At 44.6% G+C, this 20,294-nt stretch overlaps 2 protein-coding genes across 9 annotated transcripts in view; one reads left to right on the top strand and one right to left on the bottom strand.

The window, feature by feature from the left end:
• The window catches only part of Npas3 (neuronal PAS domain protein 3), an 824,663-nt gene that overhangs the window by 16,121 nt on the left and 788,248 nt on the right, over positions 1-20,294 (bottom strand). For all 7 annotated transcript variants that reach the window (NM_001427296.1, XM_087552662.1, XM_087552664.1 and 4 more), the window contains 2 exon segments: positions 6,959-7,065; positions 10,997-11,190. In NM_001427296.1, the coding sequence (NP_001414225.1) occupies positions 6,959-7,065; positions 10,997-11,190 (301 nt within the window).
• The window catches only part of LOC148005241 (uncharacterized), a 136,958-nt gene that overhangs the window by 108,811 nt on the left and 7,853 nt on the right, over positions 1-20,294 (top strand). The gene's annotated exons all lie outside the window — the stretch shown is intronic.

The following is a 20,294-nucleotide window of genomic DNA, read 5'->3' as shown; positions in this document are numbered from 1 at the left end:
CTCACCCCTAAGATGGCTGCTGTAAGATTATGAGGTTGTTGGACAAAAGCCTCTCCCAGGAAGATTCAGGGAACGGTCACAGGATGTTTCAGCCTGAGCAAAGCTAGTGCCCTGCCCTGAGCAGATTCCTGAGAAGGGCTCGACCTTTTCAAAGAACATGTCCTGGAAGACTGTTGCCTCTTTGTTTAAGGAGGATATCTTGCAGTTTAGTGATTCACCTTATATCATTGGGCACCTCCCAATACTCCCCCACCCTAAGCTTCAGCTCCTGCTTCAATTCCTGCCTCATAGCTTTAAATGCTGTACATTCCTCTCAATAAACGAGACCTTGACAACAGAACCTGGCTTGGTCTACTTTTCTTCCCCCCCTTGCCCCTCAGGTCCCCCCTCTTCGGGACCCTGAATAACTGGACCTGCTGGACGGGTCAGTATGTCCTAGTTGATATGACTCCCCCAAAACTCCATGAGTCCAGACGGGAGATAGGCATTGACTGAGAGGGGTTAGTCAATGTTAGTTGTGAGCAACTGCAGGCAAACTCTAGTGTAAGAGCCGCATACGTGAAGTAAATTCTATGCTGCTCAGCTGAACCCAAGCACATCCTAAAAGGTCTTTTCTAATATGCAGACTTTTTTTTTAAAGGAAAATATAAAGACAACTCACAAAAGATCAAGAATAGGTAGGATTATAAAAAAGTGATGGGGTTGATTCTACTTAGGCTAGTGGGCTTAGGTGAAATGGATGATTTAGAAGTATTGATTTTCTTTTTTTGGAGCATGTTTTTATAAGAGCTGTTTTTAAAAGGACTATTTTTGATGTTGTTGTATTAAAAAAAAACAAACCCATAACAAAAGCAGCTACTACTTGAACTGGCAACTAGGGACAGGAGTCCACTGAAGAGTTGAATTTATCAGTCAAATCAAAGCTGTAGCTTGATCTTTGGGGAAAGCGATTTTGTATTCCGGGCTTCCCTACACATTTCTACTCCTGGAATGCCCTTGATGCCCCCTGTACCTCCTGCCATCTTGGCTCCTTAGCACCCTCTTGCCAGGGCTGGGAAGTGTGCCTTGTCTGCTCTGCATCCTTTGGGGCTTCTATCCCATCTTCCCTTTGGATGCCCCCATCTCTGGGGTCTCTGCATTTCATTCATACATCTTAATACGTCTTCATTTTATGTTATGTATTCAGAGTTGGATGTCTCAAGCTGTCTTCTCCCCTAGTGCGTAAGCTCTGAATACCTTATTTTTAAACCTCCTAGTAATACTTCAAGGTGTCGCATATGGTAAAAGAAGTCAGAAATGTTACATGGAGGTGAACAGGGAAAATATCCCTATTCTTATTCATACATGTAATACAGTGTTCATAGGAAAATATTACCCTGGGGAGAAACAGCAAAGATTTCCTTTTCCTTCCTCAGCTAGATATCATTACTTTCAATATAGTGTGTGCACATGTGTGCACACCATGAGCATGAGACGCCTGCATGGGTCCCCGAAACGGGAGTTGTAGATGGGTTTTAGCTGTCCTGTGGGTGCTGGGGACCAATCCCGGGTCCTCTGCACAAGTGGCACATGCTTTTTAATCACTGAGTCATCTTTCCAGTCCAAGTTTAGATCATTTTTGAGTCATCTCTCCAGTCGCAGTTTAGATAATCCTTTTGAAGTCAAGTTTGTCAGATAACTATACACTCATTTCATTTGAACATCGATTGAGATGCCCTCAATCAATGTGCCTACATGCCACTATCCTCGACGAAATCACTTCAACTCTAGATGACGAGGACCTTGAGCCGATCAGTTGGTTTGTATTCACTCCTTATAAAATAGCTCTTCCTAGATGCCAGGGTGGCCAGTACCACTCAGCCTTCACTGAAGAGAGGTGGCAAGCGATCGTGGACTTAGAAACCCTGGACTCCGACTCAGTATGCTTGGCATAGGCCTGAAGTATTGCATGTCCATACTGCTCCCGAACAGGCTGACAAGTGGGACAAGTGTTCGACCGGTGAGCAGGCCTGCTTGCTGGTCTTGCTCTCTGTACTCGCCTGCCACGAACTCAAAAAGCCCAAACCAGTCCTTGCCCCAAGAAGAAAGACACCAACTACGAACCCTAATTCATTCCTGCCTAGAAACCTGGTGCTTTCTTACAGGCCTGTGACAGTCTCTGCAGCTATGGGACAGAGAAAAAAAATTGTAGACTGACTTGGCTTCTGGAAGAAAGGCAGCTGTGATAGCTATTCAAAGTATATTCTTCCATGGGAATTTTCCTATTCATAAGGGAGAAGAGAAAAAAAAAATCACTTACTTCGGGGGAAAAAGTGCAGGCAATGGCCAGGTTGTAGCAAAATCCCTGAAGACCCAGCCCAGAGGAAGCACCGAGGAGATCAGAAAACAGCAGAGAGCCCCTGGTACAATCTGTCTCTGGCCCACCCATCAAACTTTATTCCTTCCCGTCTTCCCTCACTTGCAGCTCCCTTTCCTGTGAGCTATGGCTGCATACCCAAATCAACAATTAAATCCCCCCTTTGTTTGTGTGGCAGATGACAAATGCATGGAGGACATCTTGTGCTGCCTAGGCAGGCAGGGCACTTACTTTGATTGATGTTCAGTTGTAGAAAAAAATGAGCTGGGAAGGAATTACAATGGAGGGCCTGCAGACTGGAAGGGATCTACTAATTAGTCCTGCATTAAGCAGTCTGCTTGCATTTGGCGATGAGACGCCTTCAGGAGGGAAGGGTAGGGGTTATTGATGCAAAACAGCATGGAATGCATTATGCCAGGTAGCTGCTAAAAAAATGTATTAAGACGCGAGCACTATGGCTGCAGCACATTGCTTGAACAGTCAGTCGCCCTTAAGTCCAGCAGGCCACAGCCCTGCTTTCTAGTTCCACTTGGTCCTGTAGGCAACAGGGCAGCCCTTTTGTTTCTCTGGCAAGTCATTTGGACTTTCGTCATCCTGGATGGGAAGCTACCACTGTCTAAGCTCATGCTCCTTGGCTTTGAGTCCCACTGCAGAGTCCTGAGTGTTGCTTGTGGGACACAGTGTCACAAAGTGAGAGAAAGGCAGGTCTCTTTTTAAGGTTTGAGAGAGTTGTTGGTTTGACCTAGGAAGAACCCCTAGAGGTTGGATCAAGAAAACAGCTTGGATTCTAGGCGAAGGCTTTGTTCGTAGGAATAAAGGCCAATGTAAAGCCTGCATTTGGCTCAGCAGTCCACGTTTTAGGTTATGGGCTCTGTGCTGAAACATCTTATAATTCAAGGGTGACCCAGATGCTCTTAGGTAGCTGGAACATGTGATCTAGGGGACATGAATGGTCATCTCTAGGTCACTGTCTCCTGAGCAATGGAAGACTAGAGGGCACTGGAGAGAGAAAGGTCCCCAAATAATCACTACTATATGTAGTTTAAAATTCAAACCTTGAAATGGTGATTTTGGCCAATTTGACCTGAAGAGACCAATGAAACTGGGCTTAATGAAAAGAAGTCACAAAGGTCTTTTGTCACAGCGGGGGATAAACAGACTTGAAATCTCCCTTTACTTAAGAACCAAGGTCACCAGGGAGACCAAACGTGAACTCCTGGTAATCCTCCTGCCTCAGTCTGACCACAGGGATTACAGATGTGAGCCACCAAGCCCTGCTAACAATGTGACACTGTAGGCAGAGATCTGTCTAGCTAACACCAGGCGTCTTGAACTTGCCCGGCGGGAAGCAGGTGGTCCTGTGCTCTCGGTGTCTTTTCAGAGGCATCCTGGTGTGGCTGAGATTTCTCGCTCCTTTCCTGATTCTGGGGACAAGTTCATTTATGGATTTACAGACTCCTATGCTGAGTAGAGATGCCAGTGATAAAGGTAGGATCTCTAGTCCTCAAAGATGTCTGAGCCCCCTTTAAGTCTTATCTGTGACTCAGAGCACAAGACAGATATCTGAATATCTGAAGTATGATCAGATGTCTAAAACCCACCTTTCACAGACAGAACCAGGAACTGTGCCAATAGCTCTAGGAAGAAAAGCTAAATAGTTAATGTGGTTTATTTTTTAACCACTCCTTTGTTTTAGAATTCTATCTTATTCTTGAACTGAATCTATGTCACTGTGACCTTCTCCTGCCAGGAAGGCACAGTTGAGGCCTCCTTTAGTAATAGCCTAGGGCTTTGGACAAGCAAGATGCTGTGCTGGCTTCCTTGCCTTTTCTTCAGTGTTTACACAACCAAGGCTTATTACATGCTCTGTCATTTTGTTACTGGGCTGGCTTTGGTCTGAGAATTAGGTAAACATCAGACATTCCATCACACAATTTCAAACTCAATCTTACTTTATAATGATGTTAATGTTTATTGTACCAAGTGGGATGCATTTGTATATTTCAGCATCTTATTTCAGTCACAGAATGCAAAACCTGACATTGGAATCAGCTTGGTGTGTGTGTGTGTGTGTGTGTGTGTGTGTGTGTGTGTGTGTGTGTGTGTGAGAGAGAGAGAGAGAGAGAGAGAGAGAGAGAGAGAGAGAGAGTGAAGATATTAAGCACTACAAGAACATTGGAATTTCAATCTGATTAGGATCAAAATTCTGCAGGATCAAAACAGTCCTTTTCCTCCCCCTACCGTTTGACTAATTGTGCGCTACTTGACATTGTGAGGTTACTCCACAGCATGATAGCTAAACATGAGAAGTGTATTTTACTGTGCAGAATTATCAGCCTATTCTATTTGTTTTTTTAATGTGTTTAAGGTTATTAAAAGAACTCAAAACGAGAAGGCATGTGTATGCATTAAAAGTATGAACTCAATCATTGTTAGTAGGCTAACTCATAAAGCAATAGCCAGTATGTCAATATCAAGTAATGAAAAAAAAAATCACAGAATTTGAAAGCATATTGTCTCTGTTTATTGTCTGGCAAGACAGCAGAGGAATTAGGAGGACCGCGTAATGGTAGATGGTAGTGTAAGTTTATTTCCCAGGACTTTTGAATTATTCTGGCTACTGAAAAACAAGACAAGAGTGGCTGGGGAAAGATGACACCAAGAACATTTAGTGGGGACTGTTGCCTCTTGGGAAGAAGTGAGTTGCATGGCCTCAAATTCCTCAGGAATAGGGTTTCTTCAAGTTGTATACCAACATGGCGTTTTCCAAATAAGGCCCAAGGATGACAAAGTTCCTTTACAGTTGGTACTGGGTTTCTGAGTTTAGACCTTAATTAAGGCTCCCATATGAGAAATCACTCCCTGCTCCCAGAACCCCTCACCCCATCTCCTCACCCTGTTCTCCCCCATTCCCTACCAGCATGGGGTGAGGTAGTGTCTTGAAAACGATATATTTAAAAGTCTATACCTCTGGCCTGTGGCATTCCAGGAATGTATCCACCGGTCCCTTCAGAGATCTGTATTTTTTTTTTTTTTTTGTTCTTTTTTTCGGAGCTGGGGACCGAACCCAGGGCCTTGCGCTTCCTAGGCAAGCGCTCTACCACTGAGCTAAATCCCCAACCCCGAGATCTGTATTTTTTACATCTTTTCCCCTGAATTCCCAGCAACAAAGAACCTGATGTTTCTGTTCAGGAAACAACATCATTTTCCTCCCCAATTAATTGAAGAGCCATCTGCTTCTGAGATACATAACACCCATTCATTCTTAGCAACAAGTGTGTTCCCCAACTCCCTGGGGAGTGACATCAAGGCACATGCCCAGCCTTGGGAGTAGCTTGTACTAGAGAGCATCCTGTATTCAGCCTGTGCCCAGAGACACAGAAGTACGGAATCTGACACTGAATTTGATTCCACATCAGTGTTGTTAATGTAGACTTAAAAACATAGCAGACAGTGTTGATCACAGAGAGACTTGGGCTAGCTCAGTCTCCATTAGACTTTGAAGAGCTGAGTTGAGATTGTAGGACTCATTGCAAAGGGCTAGATAACTGGGGGGTAACTCTTCTCAGCCAAAACAGGAAGGGGCAAAGACTACCATTCCGGTCTATGTGATATAAAGCCCTCACCTTGAACTGGACTATTTCATTGGCAGCACTGTGTCTGCACTGAAAGTCAGGCTTCCGAACTTTGCAGAAATCTCGGAGGATAGAGCTGGTCATCTTTCAGGAAGGCTGTAGGATGGTCATGTGCTTGGAAGAGGAAGCTTTCACCAGTTCACAGCTTCCTGGGGCTCTTTTGTGCAGAAGCAGGCTAGTGGCCTCTGAGAAACTTGCTTGTTGAGTTTCTATGTGAGTTGTCACTTAAACTCAACCACAGTGTGGCGGCTGCTCCTGACTCCCATTCTCCAGAAGATCTCAGTCTAGTCTGAGGCCAGGATGGCCAGAGCAAGCAAGACCAGCCTCTTATTTCCAGGGGCTAGAAGCTAGAGTCTCCTCTGTAGGAGCGTCTTTAGGAAGAGACTGCTATCGACAGGTGATGTTCATGTAATGTGCTCTGTTCCTGCCTCCCAGGGCTTGCCCTCACCTAGTTTTTGTGGCTAGGCAGGCAGGCAGGCAGGCAGGCAGGCAGGCAGGCAGGCAGGCAGGCAGGCAGGCAGGCAGGCAGGCAGGCAGGCAGGCAGGCAGGCGTTTTTTTTTTTTATGAGTCTCTGGGCTATTTGAACTTGTCGTCTTCTCCCATCTACAGTTTGGAACTGAAACCGCAAATTTCAAACTGGAAACAGTTGTCTAGGAGGTGAAAGGTCAAGGAGGAATTTCGGACAGATGATCTCTCTGCCTGCTTGCTGTGAGTGAAGGCACAGGTGACCACACAATTCCAGAGGGTTGCCTGGAGATCCCACAATGCCTCTGGGCCCAATGTTCAGCTTTCAGTATAAGACCAAATGCCAGTTGAAATTATTAATATAATTTTCTCTCACTGTGTGACACTTGTTTCAGATGTAGACAAGAGATATGAAGGGGCAAGTCAGCACTGTGCCCCATGAAGTCAGAGACAGACGGACAAATGATACTGCCCAGGCTACTTCCCTATAGGGGTACTTACAGTCCAGGTGACTGTGCCTGATGCCTTCCACGTCTTCGGCATGGATGAAGTGGTAGCATCTTTTCCCTACGATGTCTACAGGGGTCAGATCCATGTAGTCAGTAATCCTACAAAGAGAACAACAGAGACTGGAGCTCAGAGAGGAGGAGACCAGAGAGACTGTGAAATAATGCATGAAGCTGATCTCGCAACATTCCCATCATGCCAAGTACCTGTGAGGACGAGGCACTTTGAGCAAATGCTGTCAGCAGAGAAGATTATTTCTGTGGTGTATAACAACATTTTTATTAAATTTTGGATATGTTGCTAGATCAAGCAATTGTATTTAAGTAATTAGGTAGGTTTTTTCCTTGGCGTCGGAATGCACATTTGGACAACGTAATTCCATGAAATTATTGAGGAACTGTAACAATGCAAGATACTCATTACAGGACAAGATAATTCAAGGTTACATAATAAAATAAAAACATGTTACGTTTATACCAAGTGATTAGAGACACCTTTCATTTAAGCAGATTGGTCTTCTGTTGGGTATTTCCATGAAAAAGGGATTCAGCTGCTTCTTGGCACGAGGTCCAAATTGGCATTTCCAGGGATATAATTTAAATGCGGAGACATACAGATGCCTAGGGGTATTATCTTTTTTAGTCTCAGTCATTTGGGAGCTCTGCTTTCACTCCTGGCTCTTTTAACTGGGACTTTGTGGTAGATTCTACACTGAAAGTTTAAAACCATTTCAGCAGCTCTTCTGGGCCTGCACTCGACTCAATTCTATGTGGGTTCCAGTGCCCATAGTTGATTGGCCAGCGTCCTCAGGCAGGACACAGAAAAACAGAACCCAAACTATACGGCACATAGGGAAACCTGCCTTGTTTATATGAACAAGTATAAAATGCTTATTGTCTTCTATATCATTCCTTTCGGTTGGTTAAAAAAATAGGTTTTAACTTATTCTATTGTCTCTTTAGAGATTACTTATGACACAGGATCTATCCAAATGTGAAGCAAATATATGAATGTTACCTTTAAAAAACTTGGGATTAGTGTTGGAGAACTGTGTCTGATTCACAAGGCAAGGAGCTAAAAAGGACTGGTAACACAAAGACATTCATGGAGTTAGTTGGGTGTGGTGGCACTTGCTTGTCACCCCAGCACCTGGGAGGCAGAGGCAGGAGGATCTCTGTGAGTTCCAGGACAACCATGGCCACATAGTGAGTGAGACACTGTCTCAAAAAACAAAAGCAACAACAAAATCAAGAGCTACGGGGTATAATTAAAATACACTACTCAACGAGGTAAGTAGATTTCTCAATGTTTGCTGATTGAAATAATCATTTTGGCCAAACTAGAATTCTTAGTGAGACAATTCCTTAGGAAAATTGTAAGGAGTTCTTGGAGCATTTGTGGTATAAAACAGATTGGTGCTTCTGTTCATTAGCTTGTTTCCCAAGTATACTTAAATAGCCTCCTCAGAAGGAGGAGGAGAAGGAGGAAGAGGAGGAAGAAGAAGAGGAAGAGGAAGAGAGGAGGAAGAGGAGGAAGAAGAGGAGGAGGAGGAGGAAGAGGAGAAGCAGTTAGATGTCATTAAATGACCCTCCTTGGTGTCTGTGAAATCTGCCAGGTCCTGAAAGCATTAGATGCATTAGATGTTAGCTTTGCCCTGGGCCATCCTGAAGACTGCAGAAGAATTGCCAAGGAGCAAGCTTAGTTTCTAGTTAACAATTCCCTAATTAATAAACCTCAGGAAAAAGCCTGGTTGTTCTTTGGGGAAGGCATTCTCTTTTATTTGAATGAACACCTCCTCCCACCCCCCCAAAAAAATCAGGATCAAGCCCTTTCAGAAGACCAGAGCCTGCTAGGGGGAATGTGACCACTTCAGCAGTAAAGTTCTCAATAAACCTGTAGGAAGTAGGAGCAGCAGGCCAGAACAGCTATCCTTCCTGTTCCTCAGCTCCCTCACCTGTAAGTAACCTCTTTGGTGAGGAGGGTCATGTGTGGAAAGACATTAGTAGTGTCCAGAGCTTGGTACGTGACAGCTTTTCTGTAAACCAAACATGCCATTACCTTTAATAAAAGACTTTTTCAGATTGTTGTCATCTTGGGAAAATAATGATGTATTTTATTAGTTGATAGAGTTTTTTTGGGGGGGGTAGGGTAGGGGAAGAAAAATGCTAAGAGCAGGTCACAGAAAAGAATCTCAATTGCTAGAATGGGACATTGAAAGCTTGTTAAAAAATTTAGTCACTTGATCACAACAATGAAAGTTCGTGGTATTTTGGAAAAGGACAAGCTTTGGAAGTTTGGCATCCGTTTTTGGAAGGTGTGTCGATGTGGTGATGTGGTGCTGAACCTGAGCCTCAGGCAGGTTCTGCTGGCATTGCTCTCCTTTCTGTCCCTCCAGCTGCCTCCTTCACTGTCCCGCAGCCTACTCAGAGACAAAATGGCTCTCTTTGTAAACGTGCTAATTGTGTTCTTTTGCTGTGTGTATATATGGGAGGCTATTCTTACTGGTTTCCTACTGTTCACCCTGACCACTAAAGAAAAATAGGAGGATGGGAGACCTCGCAGGACATTGCTAAGTCAGGGGCTGGGACTCCTCCCTCTTAAAGATCAAACTTGCCCAGGCTGACAGGAGTAGGAGCAAGTGCTTACCTATGGAGCAGGCTGACCCGAGACTAGGGCGATTACTAGATACATGTGGCCAAAGTCAGCAGCGGCTGTTAGTAGACAGCCACTCCTGCCAATCCTTCTGGCTGCCTTGCCTTTCCTGACCTCTTGTGTCTTCTCCAGAACACCGGTGATACACCCAAGTGTACAGCCGCTCACAGTGGTGAAGACTTTTTAAATCCCAACAAAACTTGAGCAGATTTAGACGTAATTACTGGATAATAGAGACAGGTACATGATACTGTCTGCACAGCTAAGCCTCAGAGCTCAGATACCCCACTCCCCCACCCCTCAGCCAGTCCTCGGCTGGAAATAGGAGGCCATTCCCAAAGTGATCTCAGCTTTAGTAGCACTTCCCAGTGGACTGGGTGGACGCAGATGCTTTTGGCCTTCCTCTTGGCTAGGTTCTGCAGAGGTTAATTACCCAAGCCACTTGACCATTCTCCTCTCCAGTTTCCCCTGTGCAGGCATTCACAGGGCTCGGGGGACGTATTGCCTTCACACCTGACAACAATCTATGGCCGGAGCGCCTCCTCCCTCCACTGCCTCAGTACTGCTCCTTGCAGCACCAGGAGATAGACAGTTTTGCCATGCTGCGTTCCTTTCCGAGACTGATATAGAGGCAGCCCCTCCTCCCCTCTCTCTGCATCCTGAGTCCCTCTTCACATCAGTCAGATGGGCCGGTGACTTCAAGGTGAAAGGTCTGTAAGGTGCACCATCTTCGATCTCTGTCCCTTGCTTTGTACTTAATGGGAAAAGTGAACTTTCAAACCACAGGCTGAAATGTCCCTTTTATAAAAGCTCAGCCTTGGGAACAAACTGCCAACTCGTTTTCTAGGATGAGTCATCTCTTTTTAATTCATAAAAGAAAAAATCCTCAGGATGACAAAGTTTTATTTAACAGTGTCGCCAATTCCTTTTGCAGCAGCAGATTTCCTCTGGGGGCCTTGGATTCTCATTTGTCCTATGCTAAATGTCTTCGAGGACACTGCCCGACAGGATGCCAGGCCCTTGTATTAGTGGGACGAGGGTCACCCAGAGGCACACAGGAGATGCCTTTCACTGCACCACATTTCCAATGATACCCATCCCTGCCCTGTACTTGGGTCCTCAGCCAAAACGGGCTTTCTTTATAGCGGATGGATGTCTGGGTATCCCAATTCATTCAATTGTTGTCCCAAATGTAAATCAGGGAAGCAATGTACATTTTAAATAAAAAGCATGTTTGGTGTCAGGCCAAGCAGCCATTAAAAACAAGATCAGGATTTATAATGAGTCTCACTGGGGAAGTAAAATCTTTCAGGCAGCCAAAACCCAAACCTTCACCAATGGGCAGTAAGTAATGGGCAAAAGAACATGAAAACAAAGTACCTATTTTCACAGTAAATGATATTGAGGTCCATGTTTACTCGAGTGACGAACATATGGCAGTCAATTCTGACTTCATTGATCGTAGGGGGAGGCAAGGCATGAGCCACAACCACGAGACCCATGATTTGGCTGGGGACGGTCCTCCCGTGGGACAGCGACACTCTGAGGCGAAGCCGGCCTGTTATGTGGATCACCTAGAAAAAAAATAATTAAGTACAGGATACCAGTCAAATGTACATCCCAAAAGGAAAGGTTATTTCTTCTGAGGAAATCTCACTGGGAACCACCAATATTCGGCTGTATCTTCTACGGTCATAGCGGCTGACAGCATGTCTCCGAGTGCTCGTGGAGAAGCTCAGAGAACACATTGTATGAGACTTTTTCCAGCAGTGTTAACACAGTGTTGTTTGTTTTTTAAGGACTACCCCCCTCGTCCACATTTATAGGAAATTCATTATCAGATGCTGAGCACTGAGCTAGCTGCAGAAGGAAAGGTTTGAATTATTAGCCTTGTTAGTAAAAGATGTCTTTCTCTCTCCGATTTTGTACTGAGAGAGATTACATGGCCATCTGCTTTCTGGAAGTCGTGGCTTAGAGATTTCCCGTATTCAGAAAAGCCAATCCTTTTTACAAAAGTCTGAATAACAGACTCAGGGCTATGACATGAATGGATTCTTTGGATGGCAGACATTTCTCATTGGGCAGTACTAGGTTACCAGGGGTTCTGTGATTGATTGCAGCTCCCTGGGAGCTTTGGCCTGGGATGCTTTCCTTGAATCAGGAAGGTGCATGGCATCACAGGTACCTGCCTAGGGGCTCCAGGGACAGCACTGGTCCGAATTGTTTGGTTTAGAGCCAACGTATACATACCAGACTCATCAGAGCAGAAGCACGGGCTCAGCTTCTAGAAATGATGGATGCAGTAGATAAAATCATAAATGGGTGAAAACCGTGATGGGTTTCTATGGCTGTGCTTAGATAGAAATGGGGTATGTCCATCAGGGCTGGGAAAAGTGGTCTGTGTGTGTGTGCGTGTGTGCGTGTGTGCGTGTGTGTGCGTGTGCGTGTGCGTGTGCGTGTGTGTGTGTGTGTATGTGTGTAACTCTTGCTGCATTCTGAGGCCCCTGTTGTTGTGTGTGCATCACAATAACAAAGCCCAACAGGAGACTCCTGGGGTTCAGTCTACAAGAAGTCCTGTTTAGTGACCGAGTTTCCACATCCATCTGCTTTGCTCTCCAAATCCATCACAGAGGGTCATCACTCTACCTCTCAAGATGGCTCGTTTGCTCCCTTGCCATGAGGAAGCAAAGGGGAAGGGAGTCTCCCTTGCCTCACCTCGCCTCTCTGGAGCAATACCATCTGGAGTCTGCTCTCCTTCCCAGGGGCTCGGCCAGCAATGCCTTTTCCATTTTATCTTTGCTTCTCTTAAGTTATTCTGTTTTCCAAAGGCAATGCACATTCCTGTCAGTCAGGAAGAGGGATCAAAGCTTCCGGGGCTGCCCTTCAGAGTCCTGGCTGTTGTAAATAATACGTCTGCTCTGTCACCCTTCACAGGAGCGCCCAGAGCTGAGGAGGAGTGGGAAACGCCAGCCAGGAGGAGTATTTAGGTTATTTCAGCCTCGGCTTTTTGACCACCCACATTTGAAGTTGAGTAAATTCATACTTAATACACCTTTGCTTTAAGCTTTGGTCAGATGAGTCACTTTATGAATATTTGAAGCCGTTCCTGGAGGCAAGGGTGCTAAAACACCATCAGAGACACACATTCTTTTTTTTTTCTTTTCTGCAAGACCTCATTAACTAATAAAGAAATAGCTAAAAGAAACAGGATTAACTTCACAGGAGGGGTGTTGCAGTTGAGTCCTCCCCCCCAGCTAGGCTTCCATAGATGCTCATTTATCATGATCTGTCCTGTTTTATCAGGGAAACTCAGCTTCTCAGAAACTCAGAGATCTATAAACGCTCAGAAAAACACACACCCAGAAATGATATACCAAATAATCCCTGCTTGGCATTCTGTTCTGAAGCAATTTCAAGGCATCTGGGCAGAGAGAGCTCCTGTGTCGTGCTCGTCTGTCCTCCGTTCTCCAAGCCTGATGTGGCCATTGTGATATCGGGACATAGACAAAGCAGGGTCCAGTTAGCTCTAGACTTATAATTTTCTGATTCTGTTACCTGAGGGAAGCCACTCAGCCTCTTTGTGTCTCATTTCCCACCCTGTGAAATGGGAATAACAGTGACTGCTAATTTACAGCTTTTAAATATGAAATATCTACTTAGGGTTGGCCAAATGTCTTATTTTTGGATAGACCATAACATTTCATATCTGGATGAAAACATGACTTTTTCCATTAGGTGAGAAAAGAGGGTCTGGGAATTCCATTGCCTGGCCTGTCCCTTAGCTTAGAAATGGAAAGTTGCCTAGAGCCTAGGTTTCTGGGTATTGTGCACGTGTCATTTGAATGCTGTTATGCCTGGTTCTTTTCTATGTCTATACTCTAACTGAATGAAGCGTTAGAACTATATGCCAGATGGCAGCTTGCTACCCTAGCTAAAGTCAACTACGAATCTTCTGAACCATTTTACTTAGAAGCCAAAGCTCAGATGTCGAAAACTCTTTGGGCTACTGTACAAAATGGGAAGCAAAAAGAGACAAGACGGGTGGGGCTGAAAGGAATTCTTTTGGATCCCAAGATTAAATTTTAGGTTTAAACTAATATATTTTCCAAACCTACTGTGTAATGCCTTTAGTCCACGTGACGGGTTCTGTTCAGATGCAGAATGTGCCTGGTAGCCTGCGTACAGACATGTTGAGAACTTTCTCTTTTTTCTTTGTTGCCTTTAGGTTTAAGAGATAAAGCACAAGAATTGTCAAGAGGACCTGGGTTCAAATCCTAGCTCTGATACTTGATACCAAGAGAGCTGAAAGAACTATTTTATTTCTCAGTCACTAACGAAAATACTAAAAAACCTGCCACAAGAGGACAAATACATGCATCTCTCCATGTTTGAGGGATTGGTTCTAGGACTGCACACAATACCGAAATCAGCATATAATTCTGAAACCCGCGTTTGGAAGTAGGGTTTTCAGTCTGACCTCACAGTCACTATTCTCCTGCTTCAGACTCCTGAATGCTACAGTTACAGGCAAGCATCAGTGCTTGGCCCAGTTTTAAGTTCTTTATGTAGATTTGCATAGAACCCATGCATATCATCCTGTATATGCCAAATCAAGCCTAGATTACTTTTATCATCTAATATAAAGTAGCCGCTATATAAATTATCTGTTACATTGTAGTGCTTAGAAATAATGACAAGGAAAAAAATATGTGCAAATTCAGCACAGACTTTTCCCCAACATATTTTCCCTCTATCATTGGTTGAATCCTTGGGTGTGGGGTTTATGAATATTGTGGGCCAGCTGTCCTTAGCAAAGATCTCCTTAATTTCTTAGCTTAAGGAAAGGTGTGTATGACCTTGCTGGGTGCCAGAGAACAGACCACAGGGACTCTAGTATGACCTCATCTTCAATGAGTTTAGACTGTGACAAAGCAACATAGATGTAACATTTATAAGAGGGAGATGACCTGGCGGCTGATGGAGACAGTGACTCTCAGTCCTAGTTATATGACACCCTCACTGGTAGATTCCCAGTCTTTCTCCCCAGGATTCTGATGGGTAGGAGCAAGCTGAGACCCTAGCTTTTATGTTTGAAGTTTCAGAGAGGGTGCTAACAAGTAAAGTATCAGACAGATGTTTTTGGACTTGCAACAAGAACAAGTGGTTCTTGATACACACTGCACTCATGGAGAATGGTTCTGGACGTCTCCATAGCCATACCCAATGCCAAATAATCAAGTGATCCAGGGAACAGGGCACTGGCATCAATGATTACATATGAGTCTTCTACCCTACTGAGAGGATTGGATGGAAATGTATATTGTGTCTGCTCTGGGAAGTACATTCATAAAATGATGGGAATTTCTTTATGAGTGTGGGGCAGGAAGAAAAGTTTCGGCTGGATGGATTAGGATGACTATGTAAGACTGATATCATATCATTGACATAGGTACAGTCATTGACATAGGTATAGTCATGGAGCAGTGAGATAAGAATACCAACAATAATGTGAATGCTTCACTCCTCCTTTAAAAGGGGAACAAGAATACCCTTGGCAGGGAATAGGGAGGCAAAGTTTAGAACAGAGGCAGAAGGAACACCCATTCAGAGCCTGCCCCACATGTGGCCCATACATATACAGCCACCAAACTAGATAAGACGGACGAAGCAAAGAAGTACAGGCTGACAGGAACCGGATGTAGATCTCTCCTGAGAGACACAGCCAGAATACAGCAAATACATAGGCGAATGCCAGCAGCAAACCACTGAACCGAGAACAGGACCCCCGTTGAAGGAATCAGAGAAAGAACTGGAAGAGCTTGAAGGGGCTCGAGACCCCATATGTACAACAATGTCAAGCAACCAGAGCTTCCAGGGACTAAGCCACTACCTAAAGACTATACATGGACTGACCCTGGACTCTGACCTCATAGGTAGCAATGAATAGCCTAGTAAGAGCACCAGTGGAAGGGGAAGCCCTTGGTTCTGCCAAGACTGAACCCCCAGTGAATGGGATTGTTGGGGGGAGGGCGTCAATGGGGGAGGATGGGGAAGGGAACACCCATACAGAAGGGGAGGGGGAGGAGTTCGGGGGATGTTGACCTGGAAACCAGGAAAGGGATAACAATTGAAATGTAAATAAGAAATACCCAATTTAATAAAGATGGAGAGAAAAAAAGAATACCAACAATAAAGCATAGGAAAAAAGAACCTGTGGGGAAAGCCCTGGGCTCTAGGGACATTTCAGTTGGCAGGCAGCAAATGGTCTCCAAATGTCAGTAGAAGCTGGGAAAAGACATCACACCATGACTCTGTGTGTGTGTGTATGAGCATGTGTGCATACGTTCATGTGTGTGCATGTTATGTTTGGAGGCCGGAGATTGTAGCAGGTCTTTGATACTTGTGGGTTCATCTTTTTCCTTCCCATTTTCCCCCCCCAACACTAGATAGGAGAGAAACAAGGACAGAGGGGAGAGAATTAGATGCATCCCTGGATCTAATTTCTTTCCTTTTGTTTCTTCTTTGATCACAGCTACTAACAAACTACAACCAACCTTCCTAAATGACCAACCACCACCACCCTGGCCTCTAGAATCCCTATTGTTTATATACCCCTGAAAAGTTCCCAGAATTCCAAATGTCACATCATAGCAGAAATTATCTGTAGCTGGCAATACCACACTTCTACTAGAGCATGAGGCAAATCATAGTCAGCTGCTGTGGTCAGTCAGAAGCAGCCCCTCATCCTTATACCTGGGATAAAATGAAAGCACATTCTTAAAAATATTTTTGTGGGTTCTTTTTTTTAAAGAAACCAAAGTCCCCAAGTTGTCACTAAACAAGACCAGTGTTAAGTGCTTTCCTTTATTGCTCTCCACCTGAGTTTTTCATTACAGTGTCATTTGCTGAACCTGGGTCTCAGCCATTCGGTGAGGATAGCTGGCCAGTGAACTCCAGGGGTGGTCCTGTCTACACTTACCTAGAGCTGGGGTTACATGCACACGCTGTGATGCCTGGGACCCAAGCCCATGTACTCATGCTTGTGTGGGATGGCAGGCTCTTACTGCCTGATCTACCTCCCTGTGCCACACCAGGGCTTCTGAGCCTGTGTCACAGCATGGTGATGATAACGACAATTGGGAATACAGGGACATCTGACCAGTGTGAGGACAAACACAATTTCCCCAGGACCAGTCTGTGTTTAACACCCTGGAGAGATGGAAAAGGTACCCAAGAGATGGTCACCAGCAAGAGATGGGTATCTAAGTAGTGATGACAGATGAAGGTATTGTTCTGGAAGGTTTTGTCTCCTTGGAGATGATAGTTAAAAACTAAGAAATCCAATGAAATTATCAATGGAGAAAACATAGATAAGAGGAAAATGCCAAAGGCATTGTTTTTGTCCTTTTGGGTACCTGAAGTCTAAGGCAATGTATGTTTTCTAAGTGGAGGCTCCCACCCCCTGTAGCAGTTGGAGCTGTCCTCTCTGCATATGCAGTCACAGTTAACTGTGGTCAGGAGACGCATATAGCACGATGAGAAACTCTGAGAGAAGGAGAAAGTGTGAGAGGGAGGGAGGGCGTTCATATTGGTAGTATATTGTTATACTATCCATTTCATGATGACTTATGTTCCTGTAAATCTTATGCTGGTTTATAAACTCAAGTCCCTCACAGGGAGACCACAGCACATAAAGGTTTGTACCGCTGAGGTTTCAGGTGTCCACTGGAGAGTATTTGTGTGTCTGCCTGCTTTTGTTGTTAGGAATCAGCATGAACCCAGAGCCCTGTGTATGCTGGGGAGACTCCATCCCTGGGTTATACTCAAAGCCACTGGGGCTCTTAAACCTTATCTCCTGGATAAGGGGGAAAATGTTGAACTTCTGCTTACAAAAACAGGAAGGAGGAGGAGGAAGAGGAAGAAGAAGAGGAGGGACTGGAGAGATGACTCAACAGTTAAGAAGCACCCTTCCAGAGAACCTGGATTCAATTCCCCAAACCTACATAGTGGCTCATAAGCATCTTTAATTCCAGTTCCAGGGGACCCAGCACTCTCTTCTGGGTGCTGCATACACTTGGTGTACAACCATACACGCTGGCAAACACCACTTACATAAGCAAGAGTTCTGAAACCTCCTAGTTACTTTTTTTTTTAGTGACATCCTAAAATAAATGCAGGCTTGTCATAGAATCTCCAGGTCTAGATGCAGTATTCCAAAGGGTGGCTCTAGCCTCATTTTAAAGTTAAAGACATGAATGGGGTTGATTACAAATACAAATATACCAGCTCTAATTCTAAGATGTCAAATATTAAAAAAGTAATAAAATTACTTTAAATTTAAAATTTAAGAGCCATTCTGTGGTAGAAATAACAAAATTGGAAACAGGCCTTTGGATTTGGTCCTAGTTCTGGCAACCATGGTAAGCCATCCATCTTGGCCAGGGTAATAATTCTTCAGACAGAAAATGGTGGAAAAGAAATAGATGTGGATGATCTCTACAGGATTCTATAACCAGATACCCAGTACAGCGTGCTTGGTGCTGACTACAGCTTGCAGGTTTTCAGAGGACAGCTGTGAACTGACAAATGTAGTTTCAAATAATCAAAAGGGAGTTTTAGGATTTATTTTTTTATGTATATGAGTACACTGTCACCATCTTCAGAGACACCAGAAGAGGGCATCAGATCCCATTATAGACAGTTGTAAGCCACCATGTATATAGTTCCTGGGAATTGAACTCAGGATCTCTGGAAGAGTAGTCAGTGTGTCCTTAACCACTGAGACATCTCTCCAGCCCCATCAACGGGGATTTTTATGTATCATAGCTGAGTTAAAACTACATCTGCACTCCAAAGGATCATCCCATATTCTGCTCTTTAATCTACCAGTATTCTTCAAAAGAACTCTTGGCACTATGAGATTCTTTGCCTTCAAGTTCATGGAAGTTTGAACCTCACACTTCCTCTCTCACCACTCCCATCATCAGGGGATGCACAGAAAGGCAAAGCCCTTAAGTTTCCTCAACACCTGGAGGCCAGGGATTTCCAGGTTGAATTCCCACCACCATAATCAAGCCAGGCAAGTCAGCACTGCTTGTTTGTCCCAAAGTGAAAAGGTTATGGTCCGGAGTGCAGCCTTCTCTGATGAGTGCTGTGTGTCATGCTGTAAATGAGTCTGCTGAACATGGGCGAGCCTGGAGTGGTAACAAGCCACACTGGCAGTCCTCCCCCTGCTGTATGCTCCTTGCATTCATCCCCTATCGACACACGCATTTCTCATAGTGTCTCATAAACAAGCCTGTTGCAAGACCCTGATGGAAACTTCACTGTTAGTACTCAAGGGAAGAAAGTCCCATGGAAGCCACACCTTTCCTGTTAGTACTCAAGGGAAGAAGGTCCCATGGAAGCCACACCTTTCCTGTTAGTACTCAAGGGAAGAAGGTCCCATGGAAGCCACACCTTTCCTGTTGGTACTCAAGGGAAGAAGGTCCATCATATAAGCCACACCTTTCCTGTTAGTACTCAAGGGAAGAAGGTCCCATGGAAGCCACACCTGGAAGCTAGGCTCCTTCCCTTTAGAAAGAAATCTTGCTTCTAATATTACGAGACATATCATCAAATGGAAGGGCTGGCATCATTGGCCACATGATGTTAAAGCACAGTATAGCACGAGGGTGGTCAGGGAACAGACATAGCCATAGGCACAGAAGACTATAGATCTCTGGGTTTGGAACATCTTAAGAGATTTTTTTTTTTTGGGTGTCTCGGGGCCATGCCTATCAAATAGATATGGTCTCTACAGGTTCTATCTCTCCTTTTGTTGTATATATTGGCTAGTGTCCTCTCTGCTGTGTCCTGGGAACTCTTGGGTGCCTGGCAGCTGGAACTTACTAATAGCCATTCCTTACTGCTACCCACATAATTTCAAATTCTTTACCTCTGTACTTCTTTTCCATCTCTGCCCCCATCTAAATTGGCTTACTTTTCCTCTCCTTGTTCTCTTCCTACCAGATCACTTTACCTACCACCTCTTTACCTCCTGAGATTATTTACTCTCCCTTTCTGAGAAGGATAGTAGCATCCACGTTTTGGTGTGGTCTTCCTTCTTTTTTGGGTTTCATATGACCTTTGAGTTGCATTGTGGGTATGCCAAGTTTTTTGTTTGTTTGTTTGTTTTGTTTTGTTGGTTTTTGTTTGCTTGCTTTTGCTAATATCCACTTATCAGTTGAGTACATATCATGTGAGTTCTTATGACTGAGTTACCTCACTCAGGATGATATTTTCTTTTCTTTTCTTTTTTTTTTTTAATTAACTTGAGTATTTCTTATATACATTTCGAGTGTTATTCCCTTTCCCGGTTTCCGGGCAAACATCCCCCTCCCCCCTCCCCTTCCTTATGGGTGTTCCCCTCCCAACCCTCCCCCCATTGCCGCCCTCCCCCCATAGACTAGTTCACTGGGGGTTCAGTCTTAGCAGGACCCAGGGCTTCCCCTTCCACTGGTGCTCTTACTAGGATATTCATTGCTACCTATGGGGTCAGAGTCCAGGGTCAGTCCATGTATAGGCTTTAGGTAGTGGCTTAGTCCCTGGAAGCTCTGGTTGCTTGGCATTGTTGTACTTTTGGGGTCTCGAGCCCCTTCAAGCTCTTCCAGTTCTTTCTCTGATTCCTTCAATAGGG

This window comes from Rattus norvegicus, chromosome 6, assembly GCF_021556685.1.
Source record: "Rattus norvegicus strain SHRSP/BbbUtx chromosome 6, alternate assembly SHRSP_T2T, whole genome shotgun sequence".
NCBI lineage: Eukaryota > Metazoa > Chordata > Mammalia > Rodentia > Muridae > Rattus > Rattus norvegicus.
The sequence above is the reverse complement of the archived record's forward strand: the minus strand, read 5'-3'. Positions and strand labels throughout refer to the sequence as shown.